This window comes from Microcebus murinus, chromosome 21 (genome assembly GCF_040939455.1).
Source record: "Microcebus murinus isolate Inina chromosome 21, M.murinus_Inina_mat1.0, whole genome shotgun sequence".
NCBI lineage: Eukaryota > Metazoa > Chordata > Mammalia > Primates > Cheirogaleidae > Microcebus > Microcebus murinus.
The window spans coordinates 17237711-17255510 of NC_134124.1; the positions used below are offsets into that span (position 1 = coordinate 17237711).

The 17800-nt window shown below is 52.1% G+C and overlaps 1 protein-coding gene across 1 annotated transcript in view; it reads right to left on the bottom strand.

Annotated features, from left to right (window-relative positions):
- CCDC69 (coiled-coil domain containing 69) overlaps positions 1-17800 on the bottom strand; it is a 31353-nt gene extending 13553 nt beyond the window's left edge. The window contains exons 1-3 of the mRNA XM_012740877.3: positions 17603-17800; positions 2525-2594; positions 147-253 (exon numbers count right to left, since the gene is read on the bottom strand). Coding sequence (XP_012596331.2) covers positions 147-253; positions 2525-2594; positions 17603-17650 — 225 coding nt within the window. The 5' untranslated portion in view covers positions 17651-17800. The remainder of the gene's footprint in view (positions 1-146; positions 254-2524; positions 2595-17602) is intronic.

Here is a 17800-nt window from a genome sequence, read left to right on the forward strand (position 1 = left end):
GCTAGACAGAAAGACCTCGAGGGTCTCCTTCCCTGGCAGAAGGAGTAAAAGACCGTTACAGCAACAATAAAAGCCCAAACCAGGTCCTCACTCTGGGCTATACCAAGGTTAGCTGAGCGGGAGGGGTTGGGGTTACCTGGGCTTACCTGCTGTGCCCATTTCTTCTTCTCCTCTTCATGTTGCTGGAGAATTCTGGCTATGTTCTTCTGGTGCTGCTCGGCGTCCTCAGACACGCAGAGCTGGACAGTTACGGCTACAGGTGACAAAGCAAAACATTCACACAGAGCGGAGGTGGGGTCAGGGCCGGCAGAGAGGGGGTGGGAGGCTGGAGCTAAGCGATGGGAGCCCTGGTAGATGGCTTCCGTTGGGGACCAATCTCCGGAGACAGCCCCTCCAATCTCCCGGGCTTTGGAGACCTTTCCTCCAGGCAGAAGCCGGAGGTCTCCTTCCGCCCGCTAGTATCCACAGCTGGGCCAGTAGTCACAGGACAGATTCGGCCCAGAGACGTGTTCTGCTTGCTCCACTCAAACTCAAGGAAAAAATAGTGACTGATACTTAACAGCTGGGAAGCTTTTGCTTAATAATACAAATTTCCAACTTTTCTGGAGGAATCCAAAGAACTGGTAGTGCAGGCCTTCACGTCCACCAGGGGCTGGGGCTCAGAAGCAGCTGCGTCCTCCTTCGGCCGGGACGTGGCTCTGGGGTTGGCCGCAGCCTTCGCCTCCCCCTGCCAAGCCTGTGTATAGCGGGCCACCGCGGCGGCGTTTGCTTTGCCTGCTGGGCCTGTGAGCACCGAGTGTGTGGCCCCTCACCTTTAGCATCTCCTCGGCTGGAGGCGGAGGGGCTGCTTATTTGCAGGAAGGAGACACAAACAGGAAGTCTCGCCCTGGCTTAGGGAAACTCCAACGTAGGCCTCACCAATGCCCTAGGGCAGTGACCATCCATCTCTGTGCCTCAGTTACCCAATAAGTGAGGTCAGGATAATTATGGGACCTACATCCTGAGGCTACTGAGATGACTAAATCAGAGAAGAACCGCAATAAAAATAACCAAAGCAGGTGAGCAGAACTGAGAGCTCCCAGTGCCTACAGCATGCCCAGAGCTGCCCCAAGTACCTTATGGGGATTACTCACCTAATCCTCACAGCAACCCAGTGTCATGGGTACTGTTATTATCCCCATTTACAGATGAGGAAACCGAGGCGCAGAGAGGTTATACAACTTGCCCAAGATCACCCAGTGCACAGTTGGAGGAGCTGGGAGGCGACCTATACAGTCTGATTCCATGGCAAACACTCCCAGCTACCACTCTACCCTGCCTGCTCGTGCATGAAAAGACATGTAGTCCCGGGCACTTTGGGGGTGCCCAATAGATGTTCTTTATTGCCCACTAAATGTCCTCTAAATTTTTAACAGTGCTCATGATAAGCCTTAGAGGTTAATATAAGTGCTGTTAGCATTATGATCAGAGAACTTCCTGGCAGGGTCTGGCAGAGGGTATGGTAGAAAGGTGAGGATGAGGGAGAAGCCAACACTGAGGTCAGTCCCGTCAGGACAGGAGGAGGACTGAGGTGGTGTCCTTGAGTCCTGAGCTCCCAGAGGCCGTGAGCAGACAGAGGTTAGGTGGTAGCAATGGTCAGGACTAGAGAGACATGGACTCTCACAAACCATTTGGCTCAAATGTTGTCCATGAGATCAGTACCCAACTGGCCTCAGCCGGAGAGAAGCTTATTAAAAAGATACATCCTTACTAAAAGTCCAGATGCTTCAGCCCGGCTCCCAGAGATTCTTATTTAGTTGATCTGTGCTAGGTCCCCAGAATCTGTATCTTTGACGTTCCCAAGGCAATTGTTATACACAGAGTGGAGGACCCTGAATCTGCTCCGATTGCTTACCTGGTACTTACACTTCACCTACAGTATCCCTAACAGCCTGGAGGCTGTAATGGAACACCTTCGGAGACAGGGAGCTCATTCTATTACCAGGGAGCTCTGATGGTTTTACACCAACAACCACACAAAAAACTCTTTGAGATTGAGCTGGATTCTGTCTGCATGTTGTTGCTACCTTGAGGCCCTGCTACTGACCTCTGGGTCGCACTAAATGAGGCTCATTTTTCTTCTCCATTAGGGAACTTCAGACACTTGGAGGGAACTATTGTTTCATGGCAACATCTTCTTTCCAGATGGAACATTCTCTATTTCTTCCACTGTTGCTTAGGGGACATGTTTTTTAGATTCTTCACCAGCCTGATCTTCCTCCAGCGTATTCCCTTAAAATTTTCTGGATCCTTCTGAAAATATACTTTCCAGAACTATATCCAGCACTCTAGGAGTGATGTCAACAGCCCAGAACAGGAAAGCACAGGTCAGGACTATCAACTCCCTGATTTTAGAGATGATACCCCTATTAAGGTAACCTATCTATGATCTCACGTGCTATTTAAGGAGCTATACCGCCTTTGTTGATTATAAGGTAGGAAACCACGTAGATGTCAGTGGGGACACCTGGAGCTGGCTACTCACCTGTGTCCCCATTGAGGGGACCTAGTTCCTGGGGCTCTGGTCTGGGTGGCTGATCTGGTTCTTGGCGCCTCTGTAAGTAATGAGACAACAATAGGTGAGGGGAGAGGGTGGGAGGTCAATGTGAGGATGGGATTCTTCCAAAGGCAGAGCAGGACTGTTAGTTACTCCAGACACCAGGCTGCCTCATGCCTGGACCATTTAGACTATCTCCGTCATGTCCCCCCACCCCCGAGGCATCACCCCCTCTACCTGGCGACATTCCCAGAGCAGGATTTCTCACCCTTGCCAGGGACACTCTCGGTGGAGAGTTTGATGCGTCTTGACCTTTCCCTAGATCCTCATGGTCTGGCTCCAGCTGCCACCTAGGGGGGCCTCCCTGCCTACCCCCTTTCTTCTCTCAGGATTTGGCCAGACCTTCCGCTATTACCTTCACCCAGCTAGGGTCTTGAAGTGCCCTAAAACCTCCCAATTTCCAATTCAGAGATGGTTCCCCTTTCCTTTCAGAGTCTACGGCTGCCCCAGCTTCCAGCCAAGTTCGCCTCAAGGTTAAGTGCTATCAGGGCCAGAGCATCAGAAGCGTCAAGCCCTGATTTTACCACACTGGTTCTCTGGTAAAGGAGCTGTCTCCGCAACTGTAAAATAGAGACGGTGGCACTCGTCTTGCCGGATGGGAGTGAGGTATGACATTCAGGAGGTACCAGATGCTATGCTGTCTTGCCTACACTATCTTAGTTAATTTTCAGAACCACCTTAAGATATATGAATATCCCAAATTTAAAGATGAGGAGGCTAGGCTGAGCGAGATTAGGATTCAATCAAGGTAGCTTAGGGGATAATTGGCTGAGTCAAGTATTTGAGCCAGACCTAGTGGACGCTTGAACCAATCATGGCCAGTGTTGGCTGAATCCGATCAAAGGAATAAATGATGCAAAAGGGCTTTCAACATCGCCAGGTAGTGCCAGTGGCTCCCAGATTTCATAAATGACTAATATTTTTTAATGAGAAAGTGGATATGGACTGAGAAGGGTGCTAAAAAATTATTTATAGATCACTACCCTTTTTATAAAATTTTTTATTTTATAAAGAACATTTTAACCTTATAGAACATAGTAAGAAAAGGCTAAAGAGCAGTCTTCAGGAAAGGAAGCTGGCATGCTTACTCGACATCACACCCACTCATACCTTTAGTTTTCTCGTTTCACCCCAGAGAGGTGAAAAGTTGATTGAAACAGACCAGTATTTTGAGTGGAAAAAAACATTTAAGCCCTTTTACAGACTTTTCTTCGAGATGCTGGAAGGAAAGCAGGAAGGGGGAGTGGGGAAAGAGAGGGGAGGGGGAAGTAAGGAAGAAAAAGAAGATGTTCTAGATCCCATTTTAAGAAATACTTTTTTTTCAAATGTTTATAAATTTTACAAGAATGAGAAGGCTACGAGAATGTTCAGTTGTGAATTATCGCTCTAAAAGAAAACCTTTACTTTTTACTATGGTAACAGATTTTTAAAGGCAGTTATTAGAATAGAAATTATTAAACGTTTCCTGAACTGAAGGACTACTGAAATACCGCTAACAAGCAAACTGCGACTGCCGAGGGAAGACAGATCGAGGATAGGCTTCTGGAACAGTCTGCTCCTCCCCCACAGGGTCGGGCATGTGCAAGCCCCTGGCAAACCAGGTGAGGCACGAGTGAGCACGGTGCCTCCCCCAGGCCCTGTACCCGGTGCCTCCCCAAGGCCCTGTGCCTGCATGTGCTCCCGGCTGCTCGGGCCTGACAACTGAGCTGCCCACCCACCCTCGTGAGGACCCACCCGCCCTTTCCAGGGGCGAGGAGGAAGCCTGGTCCAGGAGCCAGCCAGAGAAGCCGTCAACACAGGAATCTGCGGAAGTGACAGGAGCCAGCCTCCCCGCCCGCCCAGGGCTGGAGGAAGGAGGGAGACGAAGGCAAATGGTTGTCTCTTTCCTGTTGCCACCACAGGTTGCGCTGAATCTGGCAATGTTTTATGAGAGCGAGGGGGCCTGGATTCTAGTCCCAGCTCTGCTACCAGCTGGGCCAAGTCCTTTCCCCCGTCTCTGGGTTTCTGCTTCCTCCTTTGGGAAGTGGAGGTGAGGGGGTCCCGTATTGTAGGTGAACTTGATGATCCCACGATGTTTAAGCTCTGAGCTTCTAAGCTCGGCTCCTCGAGACAGCACCAGGAGGCAAAGGTTACTATTACAGATGAGGAAACTGAGGCGCAGGGGGTTGAAACTGTGCCTTCGTGTTCAAGTCAGCATTGGAACCTGGTGTCAGAATTCATTAGAGACTGCAGAGCAGAGTGGTTAAGAACTCCGGAATTCTAGAATCACACAGATCTGGGTCAAAATCCTAAATCCAACACTGTGACTGTGTGACTTCTCCAGGCCTTGATTTCCTTATGAGGTTTTTTCAGGATTAGACGAAATAATGCACCTGCAGGGCTCGCACAGGCTAAGCTCGAATGCTGCAGGAGATTATTGCTTTATGTTTGAGAAACATGGCAAGAACAAAGACCCCACAGTGCTTTGGCAGATCTCTTAGGCTGCCATGGGTCTCAGGTTTTGTAATCTGAAATAAGAGTATAAGCTCACGAAACACTGCCCTTTTGCAAATAACCACCACCACAGACTGGTGGAGAACTCCTCTCCACAAACAGCTTGCAGACCACAGGCAGGACGAGGCACCTGCCAAAATCATCCCTGGGCTAACTCCTTCAGAATGACAGTCAAAGCTCATCAGTGTCCCCAGACTGCTCCCTCTCCACTTTCTTAATATTTAAATATCTGTAAACATCTTTTTCCAGTTACATTGGCAGTAAGCATTCATTGTAGAAAGTATGGAAAATGTAGGAAAATAGAAAAAGAGAATCCCACTACCCAGATAACTACAGAACATGATGGCATAGATTGTTCAGCTACATATATATTTTCTTTTTTTTTTGAGACAGAGTCTCACACTGTTGCCTGGGCTAGAGTGCCGTGGCGTCAGCCTAGCTCACAGCAACCTCAAACTCCTGGCTCAAGCAATCCTTCTGCCTCAGCCTCCCGAGTAGCTGGGACTACAGGCATGCGCTACCATGCCTGGCTAATTTTTTCTATATATTTTAGTTGGCCAATTAATTTGTTTCTATTTTTTTAGTAGAGACGGTCTTGCTCTTGCTCAGGCTGGTTTCGAACTCCTAGCCTCCCAGAGTGCTAGGATTACAGGTGTGAGCCACTGTGCCTGGCCCATATACCTTTTCTTTTCTTTTCTTTTCTTTTCTTTTCTTTTCTTTTCTTTTCTTTTCTTTTCTTTTCTTTTCTTTTCTTTTCTTTTCTTTCCTTTTCCTTTCCTTTCCTTTCCTTTCCTTTCCTTTCCTTTCCTTTCCTTTTCTTTCCTTTCTTTTCTTTTCTGAGACAGAGTCTCACTTTGTTGCCCAGGCTAGAGTGCTGTGGCATCAGCCTAGGTCACAGCAACCTCAAACTCCTGGGTTCAAGCAATCCTACTGCCTCAGCCTCGTGAGTAGCTGTAACTACACACATGCGCCACCATGCCCGGCTTACTTTTTCTATATATTATTAGTTGGCCAATTAATTTCTTTCTATTTATGGTAGAGACGGAGTCTCGCTCTTGCTCAGGCTGGTTTTGAACTCCTGACCTTGAGCAATCCACCTGCCTCGGCCTCCCAGAGTGCTAGGATTACAGGCGTGAGCCACTGCACCCGGCCCCATATACATTTTCAATATTGGAATATTACATATACTTCCTTATACCTTCTTTTTTCTTTCTTTCTTTTCTTTTCTTTTTTTTTTTTTTTGAGACAGAGTCTCACTCTGTTGCCCCAGTTAGAGTGCAGTAGCGTCAGCCTAGCTCACAGCGACTCAAACTTCTAGGCTGAAGTGAGATCCTTCTGCCTCAGCCTCCCGAGTAATTGGGACTACAGGCACGTGCCATCATGCTGGCTAAGTTTTTGGTAGAGGTGGGGTCTTACTCTTGCTTAGGCTGGTCTTGAACTCCTGACCTCAAGTGATCCTATTGCCTTGGCCTCCCACAGTGCTAGGATACAGGTGTGAGCCACCAAGCCTGGCCTATTTTTTCAAATATATTCTTAGCATTTAATACACAGCACTAACTATTCTGTAAATTTACTAATTTTAATGATGAGTTGAACATCCCTATGGATGAATTTAGTCATTCAATCTACTGTTGAGTGTTTAGATTATTTCTAATTATTAATTTGCAAATTATGCTTTAATGAACATACTAATTTATAAAATTTTTTATACATCTAACATCATTGGCTCTGTCCTTCAGAAAGCTTCTCCCTATTTACTCACCCACAAAAGGCACACAAGAAGGCCAGTTTCATCACAACTGTGCCAGTATGGAATATTATCACTTTTTAAAAAATGTTGGCAAATTTGCTAAGTCAAAACCAAACCAAACCAACCTAGTGCTACCGATTGTGCTCCTGGCCCCAGCACAGGCATTTGTGTGCTCAAGACATCCCACCACGACACACAGCCAAGTCTTCCCCCGGCCTCCAGGCCAGAGCACCCCATTTCTCTGCGTCTCTCCTGGCCTTCTCTGGGGCTGAGTTATGAGTCTTCCCCATGCTCCAGGTCCCCAGGAGGGTACCTACGCCTGCTTAGCTGTCTGTCTCTCCCGAGGGGCTCCTCAAGGAGAGGATTTTGAAATCCACATTGGATTTGCAAGTAGGGTACGACGCCCAGAGCAGTATTTCTTAGGAATGGGTCTCCGGATGTCCTGTGTTAGAACCACCTGGAGAACCTGCAGAGCACAAATCCCCAGCCCCAATTCTAGACGGACACGATCCAAGCGGGAGAGCATGTGTGTGCCGGGAATCTCCATTGTGAGCAGTCTATCCAGGTGACCCTGGTGCCCACAAGAGCCTGAGGACACGTGGCCCTGAGCTGGGCAGGACTGAAAGAGCCACTGCTGAATGGAAAATCCCCAGGTTGGGGCCCTGGCCACTTCCTATTCAGAGGTCAGGGCACACAGTACACCCTGCAGTGGGGGGTGGGACAGGAGCTAGGAGGGAGGACACAAGAATTTCTAGGAGGGGGCCAGGAGGGGGGCCTAGGGCTGGGGTGGGGCATCCGGACCGCACTTTGCAAGAGGGATGACAGCTTCCTGAGTCAAGGGAAACTTGGGTGCAAGACAGCTGCAGAGGCAGCCAGCAGCACGGGCTGCAGGGAGAACCCAGGCCTGGGGCAGAAGCCAAGAGACCCAGATTCCAGCTTTGCTGTGTGGCTTTAGGTAAGTCACTTTCCTCCGCCAGATCTCAGTTTCCCCATCTGTGAGGGGTCAGGGTTGGGACAGATGCTCTCCTCAGTCCTTCCGAGTTCCAGGGCAGCCCTGCTCCTAAGAAGGCTGGGAACTGAGCACCTACACCCGCAGAGCGCTGCGGCCCGGCTCCTTGTAGTCAAGCAGCCCAGAGCCCTGCTGTAGGTTCAAGCTGAAGCACACCTGCTATAACAGCAGGACACAGCTGCCAAAAGCAGACACGGAATCAGGGTAGAGTGAGAAGACACTGTCCCGAGCCGTGGAGAAGCCAGGCAAGCTCAGATGGGGGCTGGCGAGACGCTCTGAAGTACACGCACATTTCGGAGGGGAAACTGACAAACTGGAGGGAAATTGACAGGATGTACAAGGAGACTCAAAACCAAATTATAGGAGGGGCTGTCAACAGGACGACTGGTTAACCTCGAGAACAGGCAAGAAAACACCGACCACCGTCTTCACATCTCGGCAGGACTGTCCCGGGTAGAAGCTGCTGATTTGTCATCTCTAGCCTGGGAGGGCAGGGCTGTGGCCAAGTACTATAAGGATCAAGAAGTTTCAGTTCAGTATGAAGAATTTCAGAACTGTTCCAAACAGGCTACTTTATTGGAGGGTGAAGCGTGGTGGTGGCAGTGATCTCTCCATCACTGTCAGTATGCAAAAAGAGGTTGGAGAGGCAAACTTCATTTTGCAGGCTGGACTGAGGGATCTTTGAGGACCCTGAACTCTAACAGTCCATAATTCTATAAAGTATCCTTGATGTTCAGCAAATAAAGCCCTCTGGTAAGCATAAAGTGTTTAGCTACTGTAGGTCATGTAAACATCACCAGTATTAACACAGCCTCGGAGAGCTCTGTTGGGTACTACTGAGGTTGCAGTATTTTGGGGCAAGTGACTGCAGTCACATACTCAAGCCTTTGGGGTAGACTCTTCAAGTTCCCTCAAACCCTCAGCCTCACCAGGCAAGAGTGAATTAGCAGAAACCGCTTGGACAGAAGCTGCCCAGCTCTTCCCTACCTTGGGAATCCCAGTAGGATGGAAATCAAGAGTAGCCCCGAGGAAGGCTCAGCCTTTTTCCACAGATGCTGAGCCTATCTCCTCTTTTGGAGCCATCACTCCATCCTGTTTGTGGGCCTTCGAGGCTTGGTGTATTTCTGATTAAGCACTTTGTGTCCTCACTATTCCTGTTTAACGTAAGAGAATTGCATAATCAAAAGGCCCTTAAGAGTTCACCCAGCTCCTGCGTCACCCCACGAACCCGAGCGCTGGCTTCCCTGGAGCCCACGGTTCTATCACACCTGTCCTGGCTGAGAGGGGCTTACTGGGACCCAGAAGACAGGGCCGGAAGGCCCCTGGAGACAGTTGCTTTTAATCCCCACCTCCTTTTCCTGGATGGAAAGGCTGCGGCCCAGAGTGAGATGGGCAGATAGCCTGTCAGAGGCCAGGACACGACAGGACACGGGGAGCCTGGAGTCCCCCCTCCCCCCAGTGCATACGCCAGATTTTCCCATGCAGCTGAGCCTTTAGGGCAGGGGTGAGTCTGAGTCTCAGGGGGCTCAGCCACACTCCGGTCACATAGCAGCCACCTCCCGGTGTCTGGGCTCAGCTGCGTGGGGCCCCAGCACCAGCAGTTTCGGATCTGAGCAGCGCAGGCAGAGCCCGTTGGCCCAGGGTAGAGGCAGGAAGGAGGTGGGAGCGGAGGCCCGGACGGGCGGCTCCAGGGCCCTGGGGGAGGAAGGGCGGGGCACCAGTGTTCAGGGCTGTTGAGAAACTTCTGCGTTCACACCCATATTACAGAGGCTCAGATGGACAATCATAAATACAAGCCTCAGCCTCCCCATCTCTAGGATGGGCAGAAATACTTGCCAAAGTAATGTTTGAATTTGATTTTAGTTTCATACCGCCAGAGACACTACAGACTTATTTCAACCCCTTCATATCATACACTGTGTGGCCAACAGCACCCACGCTCTACCTGGGGGACGGTCCGGTGTGACCGTACAACCAACCGAAAGCCCGGAGCGCCAGCCTGCACCTCTCGGCCCCTCTGGGGGCTGTGCCTACTCTGAACCCCAGCGATGCCCCCAGGATGTGGTCTCCACTGCTCCTATCTGGGGAGCTCTCAGGGGAGGAAAGAGCCACTTCCTCCCAGACACTCCTGCACCTGCCAGGATGCAGCAGACAAGAGTCAGAAAGGCCTCGAGCCAGTGCAGGGCCTCACTTCACAGCCTTTCCAATACACCTTATTTATTCTCTTCCTCCCCAGAGCTCCCCTTGTCTTGCGCCTCGTCAGCCTCCCGGGGTGTCTGCTAGTTCTGGTTGCCTCGGAGGGCCCGGAGCTGGCAGAAGCACTAGGCACCGTTTCTAGCATTTGGGTCAGCCCGGCGTGCAGAAGGATTCCGTAGGAGCTGGACAGAAAATGGTGTCGGAGCTGGGGCGGGGTGGGGGAAGAGGCAGGCTGAGGGCCCACACGCACTGCCAGGGATCTGCCTGTCTCCCCAGCCCAATGGCAAACTGCGGGCCCAGAGTCAGGGCCCAGGCTTGCCACTTGCTTGCTGTGTGACCTCGGGAGGGCAGCCTCCCCTCTCTGGCTTTCTGTTTGTGTCTCCTCCTCTACGTGGCATGGTGTTGGGCAATGGGATGCTTAAGAGCCCGTGTGCTGTTGGAATGCCATGGATGGGGCAGAGGGGGCAGAGTGAGGTCATCTTGCTGGCTCATCCTCTACCCATCCTGCCGTGCTGGTCCGCTCTGGGTAGGGTAGAGGCTCTCATGAAGAGGGGGCTTTTCTGGAGGACAGAAAGGAGGGGCCCTTACTCAGGAAGGCCTGGGTGGGGGGCCTGGAGCCCTTCACACCACCCCCTGTTCTTCAGCAGCCCCGTGCGAGGGTGATAGTAAAAGGAAGAGCAGGGTTGCCTGGATTGCGAGGATAACAGAGCTCGGCCACCTTCCAAATTACATGCAGCATGCTCCCAACCCTGCAGTGGCACTTCGAGCAGAGGGAAGTCCCCATTAGTGAGGACAAGGCGGCACCGGCAGGATGCTTGGGGCAGGACCACTTGCCATAGGGAAATGCAGGTGACTATCTTCACGTTCACCAGCAGGAGACTGGCTTCACACACTCGGACGTCATACTACACGCCATTCGTATGTTTAAAAGAAAGAAGCAGATCTTTACAAGATGGAAAGGCATTTGATAGAATACCAATATGCAAAATAAATGATTTCTACTGGTACAAGAATGTACAGGTACAAAAAAAAAGTATAGAAAAGCACAAACTGATGGAAGCTATCATCTCTAGGAGTGGACTAAAATTGCTGTGGTCAATGAGGGAGGACTCCTTTTACCTAAAGTCTCACCATTTTTAAGCAATACTTTATTCAAGTATTATTTGTATACAAAGAAATTAACAAGGAAAAAAATACCTCTCTTGGAACCTACTGCCAAGGCAGTCATTGCACCGATGGAGAAATCAAGGTCTGGGAAGAGAACACTTAGGGAAACTGGGACTGCTCTGGACTCCCAGTCCAGTGCTCATTCCTTCTCAGATGCTGCAGGTGGTATCTGAAAGTACATGGGCCTGGCTGGGTGTGGTGGCTTATGCCTATAATCCTAGCACTCTTGGAGGCTGAGATGGGAGGATCACTTGAAGCCAGGGGTTTGAGCCCAGTCTGACCAAGAGCAAGACCCCATCTCTACTAAAAATAGAAAAAATTAGCCAGGCATGGTGGTGCATGCCTGTAGTCCCAGCTACTCCAGAGGCTGAGGTGGGAGGATCACTTGAGACCAAAAGTTGGAGACTGCAGTGAGCTACGATCATGCCACTGCACTCTAGCCTGGGAGACAGAGTGAGACACTGTCTGAAAAAAATAATAAATACATGGGCCTGTCCAAGCACCTGTTTGTTCACACTGCTCCTACTCTGCTGCCAAGCTGGGGTCCCAAAGGGGAGGCGTCGGGTTCTTGCTGCCATTTCTGACTGGTGTCAAGGTGGGGATGGGTGGTGAGACGGTGGGAGTGGGGAAGCCCATTGACCTCTGGTTAGGCAAGTTTCCTAAAGGCTACTGCAATAAATTTCTGCAATCTTGGTGGCTGAAAACATCAGAAATTTCTTCTCTCTCAGTTCTGGAAGCTAGCAGTCCAAGGTCAAGGTGCCGGCAGGTTGGTTCTCCTGGGGGCTATGAGGGAAAACCTGTTCCACCCCCCTCTCCTAGCTCCTGGTGTTGCCAGCGATCCTTGGTGTTCCTTGGCTTGGAGACACATCACCCAATCTCTGCTGCTGTGGTCACGTGCCATTCTCCCTGTGTGTCTGCGTCCAAATCTCCCTCTTCTTACAAGGACACCGGTCACTGGATTAGAGCCCACTGCCATCCAGAATGACCTCATCACAGCTTGCCTGCATCTGCAAAGACCCTATGTCAAATCAGGTCACACCCACACATTCTGGGTGTACATGAGTTTTGGAGGGACATTACTGAACCCAGTACAGACAACAACTTTTCTGATGTCCGGGCTATTCCCTTAAGCACAAGGCAGAGGACGGGGTCCTGTGCGAGAGTGGAAAAGGCCAGGAGGGCCACAGAGCTCGTCGTATGCTCAATGCAATAGAACCCTGCCCGTGGGGGAGAAGGAAAGCTGGAAGGAGGTCAGATCGCACATCGCCTGCCTGGGCGAAGTGTGGACGTGGAATGGATGTCTTTATGTATTGTAAGATGTTTGGCCTAGATGTTCTGGAAGGTTCAGGTTTGAAAATAAAGTGACACAAGATAAACTATTTTTAGGGTTAAAATTCACTTGACGAGAGAAGTAGGATGGCTTGTCTTTGGGTAATGGGTGGATTTAGCTGTGTGGAAGACGGATAGATCTTCTCTTGCTCCTTCTCTCTGCCCAGGGTGGGGAGGTGGGAGCTCCCTCTCCCCACGCCTGCCGGTCCTGCTGGCGGGGCCCTTGTCTGGCCCTCTGCCAGGGTCGTGGGGACAGCTCACAGTGTAAGGGTGGGGCACGCAGAGGACAGTGTGCAGGCAGAAATCCAAGCACACCCTGAGGTGTCAGAGCCGGAACTAAGGTCACTATCAAACTCTTCTCTTCATGGGGGGGGGGCCTAAGTTTTGTTTTGAACATGAACATTCCTGAATTTCATACTGAGACCCTTTCCAGGCAGATTTCAGACTCCTGGTCGCTGGCTGACCTAGGAACCCTGAGACATCAGGGGCAGCCCCTGTGCCCAGAGTTTCACCCCTTGGACTTACTTGGCAGCTGCTTCCAGGCCAATAATTTGGGCTTTTTTCTGCTCTGTTTATGAAGAAAAAGAAAAAGAAAAAGAAAAAAAAAAAGAGTGCTGGCATCAAGCGAAGACCCCAAGCTTAATGAATTGAGACAGAAATGGGAGGTGGCTGGGAGTATGTCAGGTTCTCGGGGGACCCCCACTAGCTGCCTGTGACTTCATCTACAAAGGAAAAGAACAGAACTAAAAACATGTACGTGTGCAGAAAATACGTCACCGAAGGCTGTAGCACCAGGGCAGAGATTGTCAGGAATTTTTCCGATGGGTTTTAGGTCGCCAGGTACAGATAGCCCTTTAGAACACAGAAACCTGGTGCTCAACCGCGCGAGCCTTCCCGAGTGCGGCGCGCACGGAAGCCTGCACTGGCCTTCGCTGGCATGATCGTGGGGTGTTATTTTCTGGGTGCAGCAGAAACCGCTAGCTCTGACTGGGGTCAAGGCTCCCCCATTCCCTACGCCAAGCACGTCCTCCTGCTCTCCCCGCTTGCCCCACAACGGCCTAACCCCACCTACCTTCAAACCCAGCCACGATGCGCATCACTAGGAAGGGCAGGCGTGCAGACCGCCAAACACGCACGCATCCAAACGGGTCAAAGGAACTACAGGACGTTGGGTGGCCACCTAAAACCTGTGTTTCCTTGGACTATTCAACATGGGAAAATGCCCCCACCAGAATATCAAGTAACTGGACTATAGCCATATAAAATATAACAGTCACACTCACGTATATTAGATATGCAGGAAAAAATAATAGGAAGAATCTACACAGTGGCTATCTGTTAATGGGATTAAAGGTGATTTTTAAATTTCTTTGTACTTTTCCAAATTTCGAAGTTTTGCCTCAAAACACAATGATCAGAATAATTGGGTTTCTTAAGTGGAATCCTAAATATTTTGCTAGTCCGAGGCTTGCATCCCCTCTTATATTCTTGCCGAAATGCCATCTGACCTCTGCTTGAACTCCTCCATTGATGGGGAACTCACTACCCTCTAAGGTCTTTTTTGGCCACTTCTTCCTCATGAAGAATAGAAATCTGGCTCCCTTTAGCTTCCCCCACTGGTCACAGTTCTGCCTTCCGGAGCAACAGAGAACTGCTTCCCATGCCCGCTGACAACACTTCAGAGGTTCCAAGGCAGCGGCCAGACACTAGGCTACATTCCCTCCCCGCCCCCGCCCACCTCATTCTTCCAAGGACTTCAGTGTCCTTCACCTCCCAGATCCCTGTGTGCTTTCCTTGGGTACAACGCAGGCCGTGATGTCCTTAAAGGACAGCTTCAAGTCTGCGCCTCATTCTCTCTTTCAATGGCACCCACCTGCCAGTCAGGGTTTCGGGGACTCTATGACATGCACGCTTTCATCTAATCTCCAGAACAGCCCTGTGACACAGGAGCTAGCATCACACCTATAATATAGATGAGGAAACTGAGGCATGGAGAAGCCAAGCCACTTCCGAGGCCACAGAACTCAGTAACCCTCAGATCCTTGAATCTAGAGGGACCTTGAGAAGTCCTGTGGTCAAACCCCTGTCCCTCGCTAGGGTAGTCCTCGTCAAAAGTGCCAGCGTCAATCCTTGCTGCCTGCCACTGCCACTCCCCACAAAGAACCCTTTCACACCGTGCCTTCAATGGCCCAGCCTCTGCTCGGGCCATCCTCTCGGCCTTGAATGGGTAACTCCTACGGAACCTTCCAAACCACTCCCCATCCAAGACCCTTTCCTGAACCTCTCAAGGCGGGACGAGATGCTCCTGCTGCACCCCGGGCTAACCCCTAGCATGGTTCTTATTTGGCCCCCATTCACTCACTCAAATATTCGCTCAGCCCCTGCTCTGTGCTCTGCGCAAGGCAATGAGCGCTAGATGGGCAGTGCAGAAAGCCGGTGCAATTGCACAGCTTTGCCACCAACTGGCTATATGACCTTGGACACATTGCTCCTCACTGAGCGTCAGTTTCCTCACCTGTAAAGTGGGGAAGATTCCACAGCTCAGGCTACTTTCCAGGGCTTTTGTGTGGATGGGCAGGATTTGAAAGTGCTCCGCAAACTGCAACTCAGGGTGAGTCATTATCATAGTGACCTGACCCTGCTGTAGTCTGAGCTCATTTTTGTCCATCCCATCCTTGGAGCGTCCCCTCCCCCAAGGGGCTGACAGCCAGCTGAGGATGGACTTGGGAGATCAGGCCTTCCAGGGTTTGGCACCTGAATGAGAAACTGGCCAGGAGCACAGCCTAGAAGGATGGGAACAGGCATGAACTTTAAATAAAACCGGCCCATAAATCCTGCTGCATGGCATGGGGGCAAGGGCCTGGCATTGCTGGGGCAGAGACCACAAGCCAGGCTGTCTTAGGCAACAAGGGTAGAAGGCTTTTATGCCAAAGGGCTTTGTCTACAGTCATCAAGAAGCCACTGGAGGGCTGGGCTCACGCCTGTAATCCTAGCACTCTGGGAGGCCGAGGCAGGAGGATCGTTTGAGCCCAGGAGTTTGAGGTTGCAGTGAGCTAAGATGATGCCATGGTACTGTAGCCTGGGCAACAGAGTGAGGCTCTTAGAAAAAAAAAAAAGAAGGAAAATAATAAAATTAACATACATGTTAAAAAAAATAAAGAAGCCACTGGAAGCACAGGGGAAGTGGTGGAGACAAGGGACACTGGGCTAGGGGGCTGGACGCCTGGGTTCTGCTCTGCATTGCTCTGTGACTGCAGTCAAGCCCCTCCCCTCCTCTAGGCCTTAACTTCCCATCTGTGCATTGGGCGGTCAGCCCAGGTGGTACCCAAGGCCCTTTCCAACTCAGTCTGTGCCAACTTTACTTGCCCTTCACAGCTTGGGCCAGAGGGGTCCGGTTCAGGCTGTGCCAGGGACAGACAGGGACAGCTGGGGAGGCTCTCAGAAGCAAGAGGAGGCAAGGGAAGCCATGCCTACTGCGGCCACTTCCACCCTGTGGAAGGATCGGGCCTGGAGCAGGCTCCTCCCTGTGTCCTCCCCCTCTGGGTAAATGGCCCGCTTTGCAGACTGACTGCAAGGGTGACACAGGCGCAGAGAATACAGACTCTCAGACCCTCAGACATCATCCTGCTCACCCCCACCCCCACATAGGGAGGGAACTGAGTGAGATGCAGACCCCAAGGGCTTGCTTGGGGTCAGGCAGCGTGGTGGTGGCACAGCCAGGACTCACACGCAGGACCGATGTCCACCTACCACCAGCTCAGTTGCCAGTCTCAAGCCACGCCCAGGTCTCTCTGTCCCACCATCCCTGCCAGGCAGCCCATGCCTTCCACTGACAGAGTCAAGCCTCAGTTTCCCTGCTGGGACCAGGACACACAGAAGGGTTTCTAGGTCAGAGCTTGGTGAGTTTTTTGAACTGGGAATAGAGGAGAAGCAAGGAGGTCTGCACTTCAGGCCAAGGTTCATCCTCTGCACTTCACGCAGAGCAGGGACTGGACTAGAATCACCCAGGTTGGGGACCATGCTGGACTCCCACTACACAGAAAAACTCAGACTCAGGGCACAAGCAAAGCCAGAGCAGGCAGAGGGAGAGAGAAAGGGCTAAAGTTCACTGCAAAACTATTAAATATTGTCACAATGTGGCGGCTCTCAGGGTCTCAGGTGGGACCATAAAATTTCTAGGACCATCTAGTCCCACCCAGCCTGGGGCAGGCGGTAGTGGGGAAAATGGCCAGAACTTGGGGGTCCCTGCCTCCCCCAGTCTGTGCCTGCCGCTGTCTCCGAGGAGGCTGTCCTGGCTCCAGGTCTGACCTGGGCTTGTCAGACCCCAACGGGTGGCCGGTCCCACTGCAAGAAACCTGAGCAGAGTCCCCTGGGCCCTAACCCAGCTCCGGGGCCCCTTGGGGGAGGGACAGGAAGGGAGGAAAGGGCAGAAGGCAGTAGATCTCCCTCTCTGGCCCCTCCCAGCCACCCCACGTACACCAGCTCCGGGCCTGGAAGAGGCCGTAGACCGCGCTCTCAAACTTTAAAGTGTATAGCAATCAGCTGGGCATCCTGTTAACCGGCAGCTTACGTCCTAGCAGGTCTAGGCAGCGCCTGAGAGTCTGCCTTTCTAACAGGTTCCCGGGATGCCGAAGCTGCAAGCGTGCGGAGCGCTCTGCGAGTGGTCGCCCTAGAGATGGTCTGCTTCCGAACCCGTGGGAAAGCTGAAGGCCCAGAGAGGTCAAGTCACTTGTCCACGACCACACAGCGAGCCGCCCCAGACTGAAGGCAGAGGGCACCTGCCGTAGACGCGAGACAGGTCCCCACCCCAGGCAGCGGGAATCAGCTGCCCTTCCTGGCCCGGGGCCCTGTTTGTAAACTCGGCTGCCTAGGGCTCAGCCAGGGCCGGGGTAGAGCGCCTCCCGGCAGAACCTCCTCCGTCTCCGCGCCGGCCTCGGCTGTTCTCCGCTGGGTCCCCGGGCCGACCAGAGGGCGCTCGGGACGCCGAGAGTCCCCCGCGGCGGAGCGATTCCGCACCCTCCTCCCCTCTCTGGGAGCAAACTTCTCCGCCGGCGCCCTTTACCTTTTTGGGGCGTTTGCAGCAGCTCAGCCTGCTGCGTCCGCAGCCCATCCTCCTCCCGGGGCTCCCGGACGCCGCCTCCCAACTCCGGGGCCCCCAGAGGACGCCGCGGTCCGGGCCGCGCTGCCCGCTCCGCGCCTGCCGGCCGGGGCTGCCGGCGAGACCCTGAAACTGAACCTGGAAGCGCGGACTCGAGCCTGA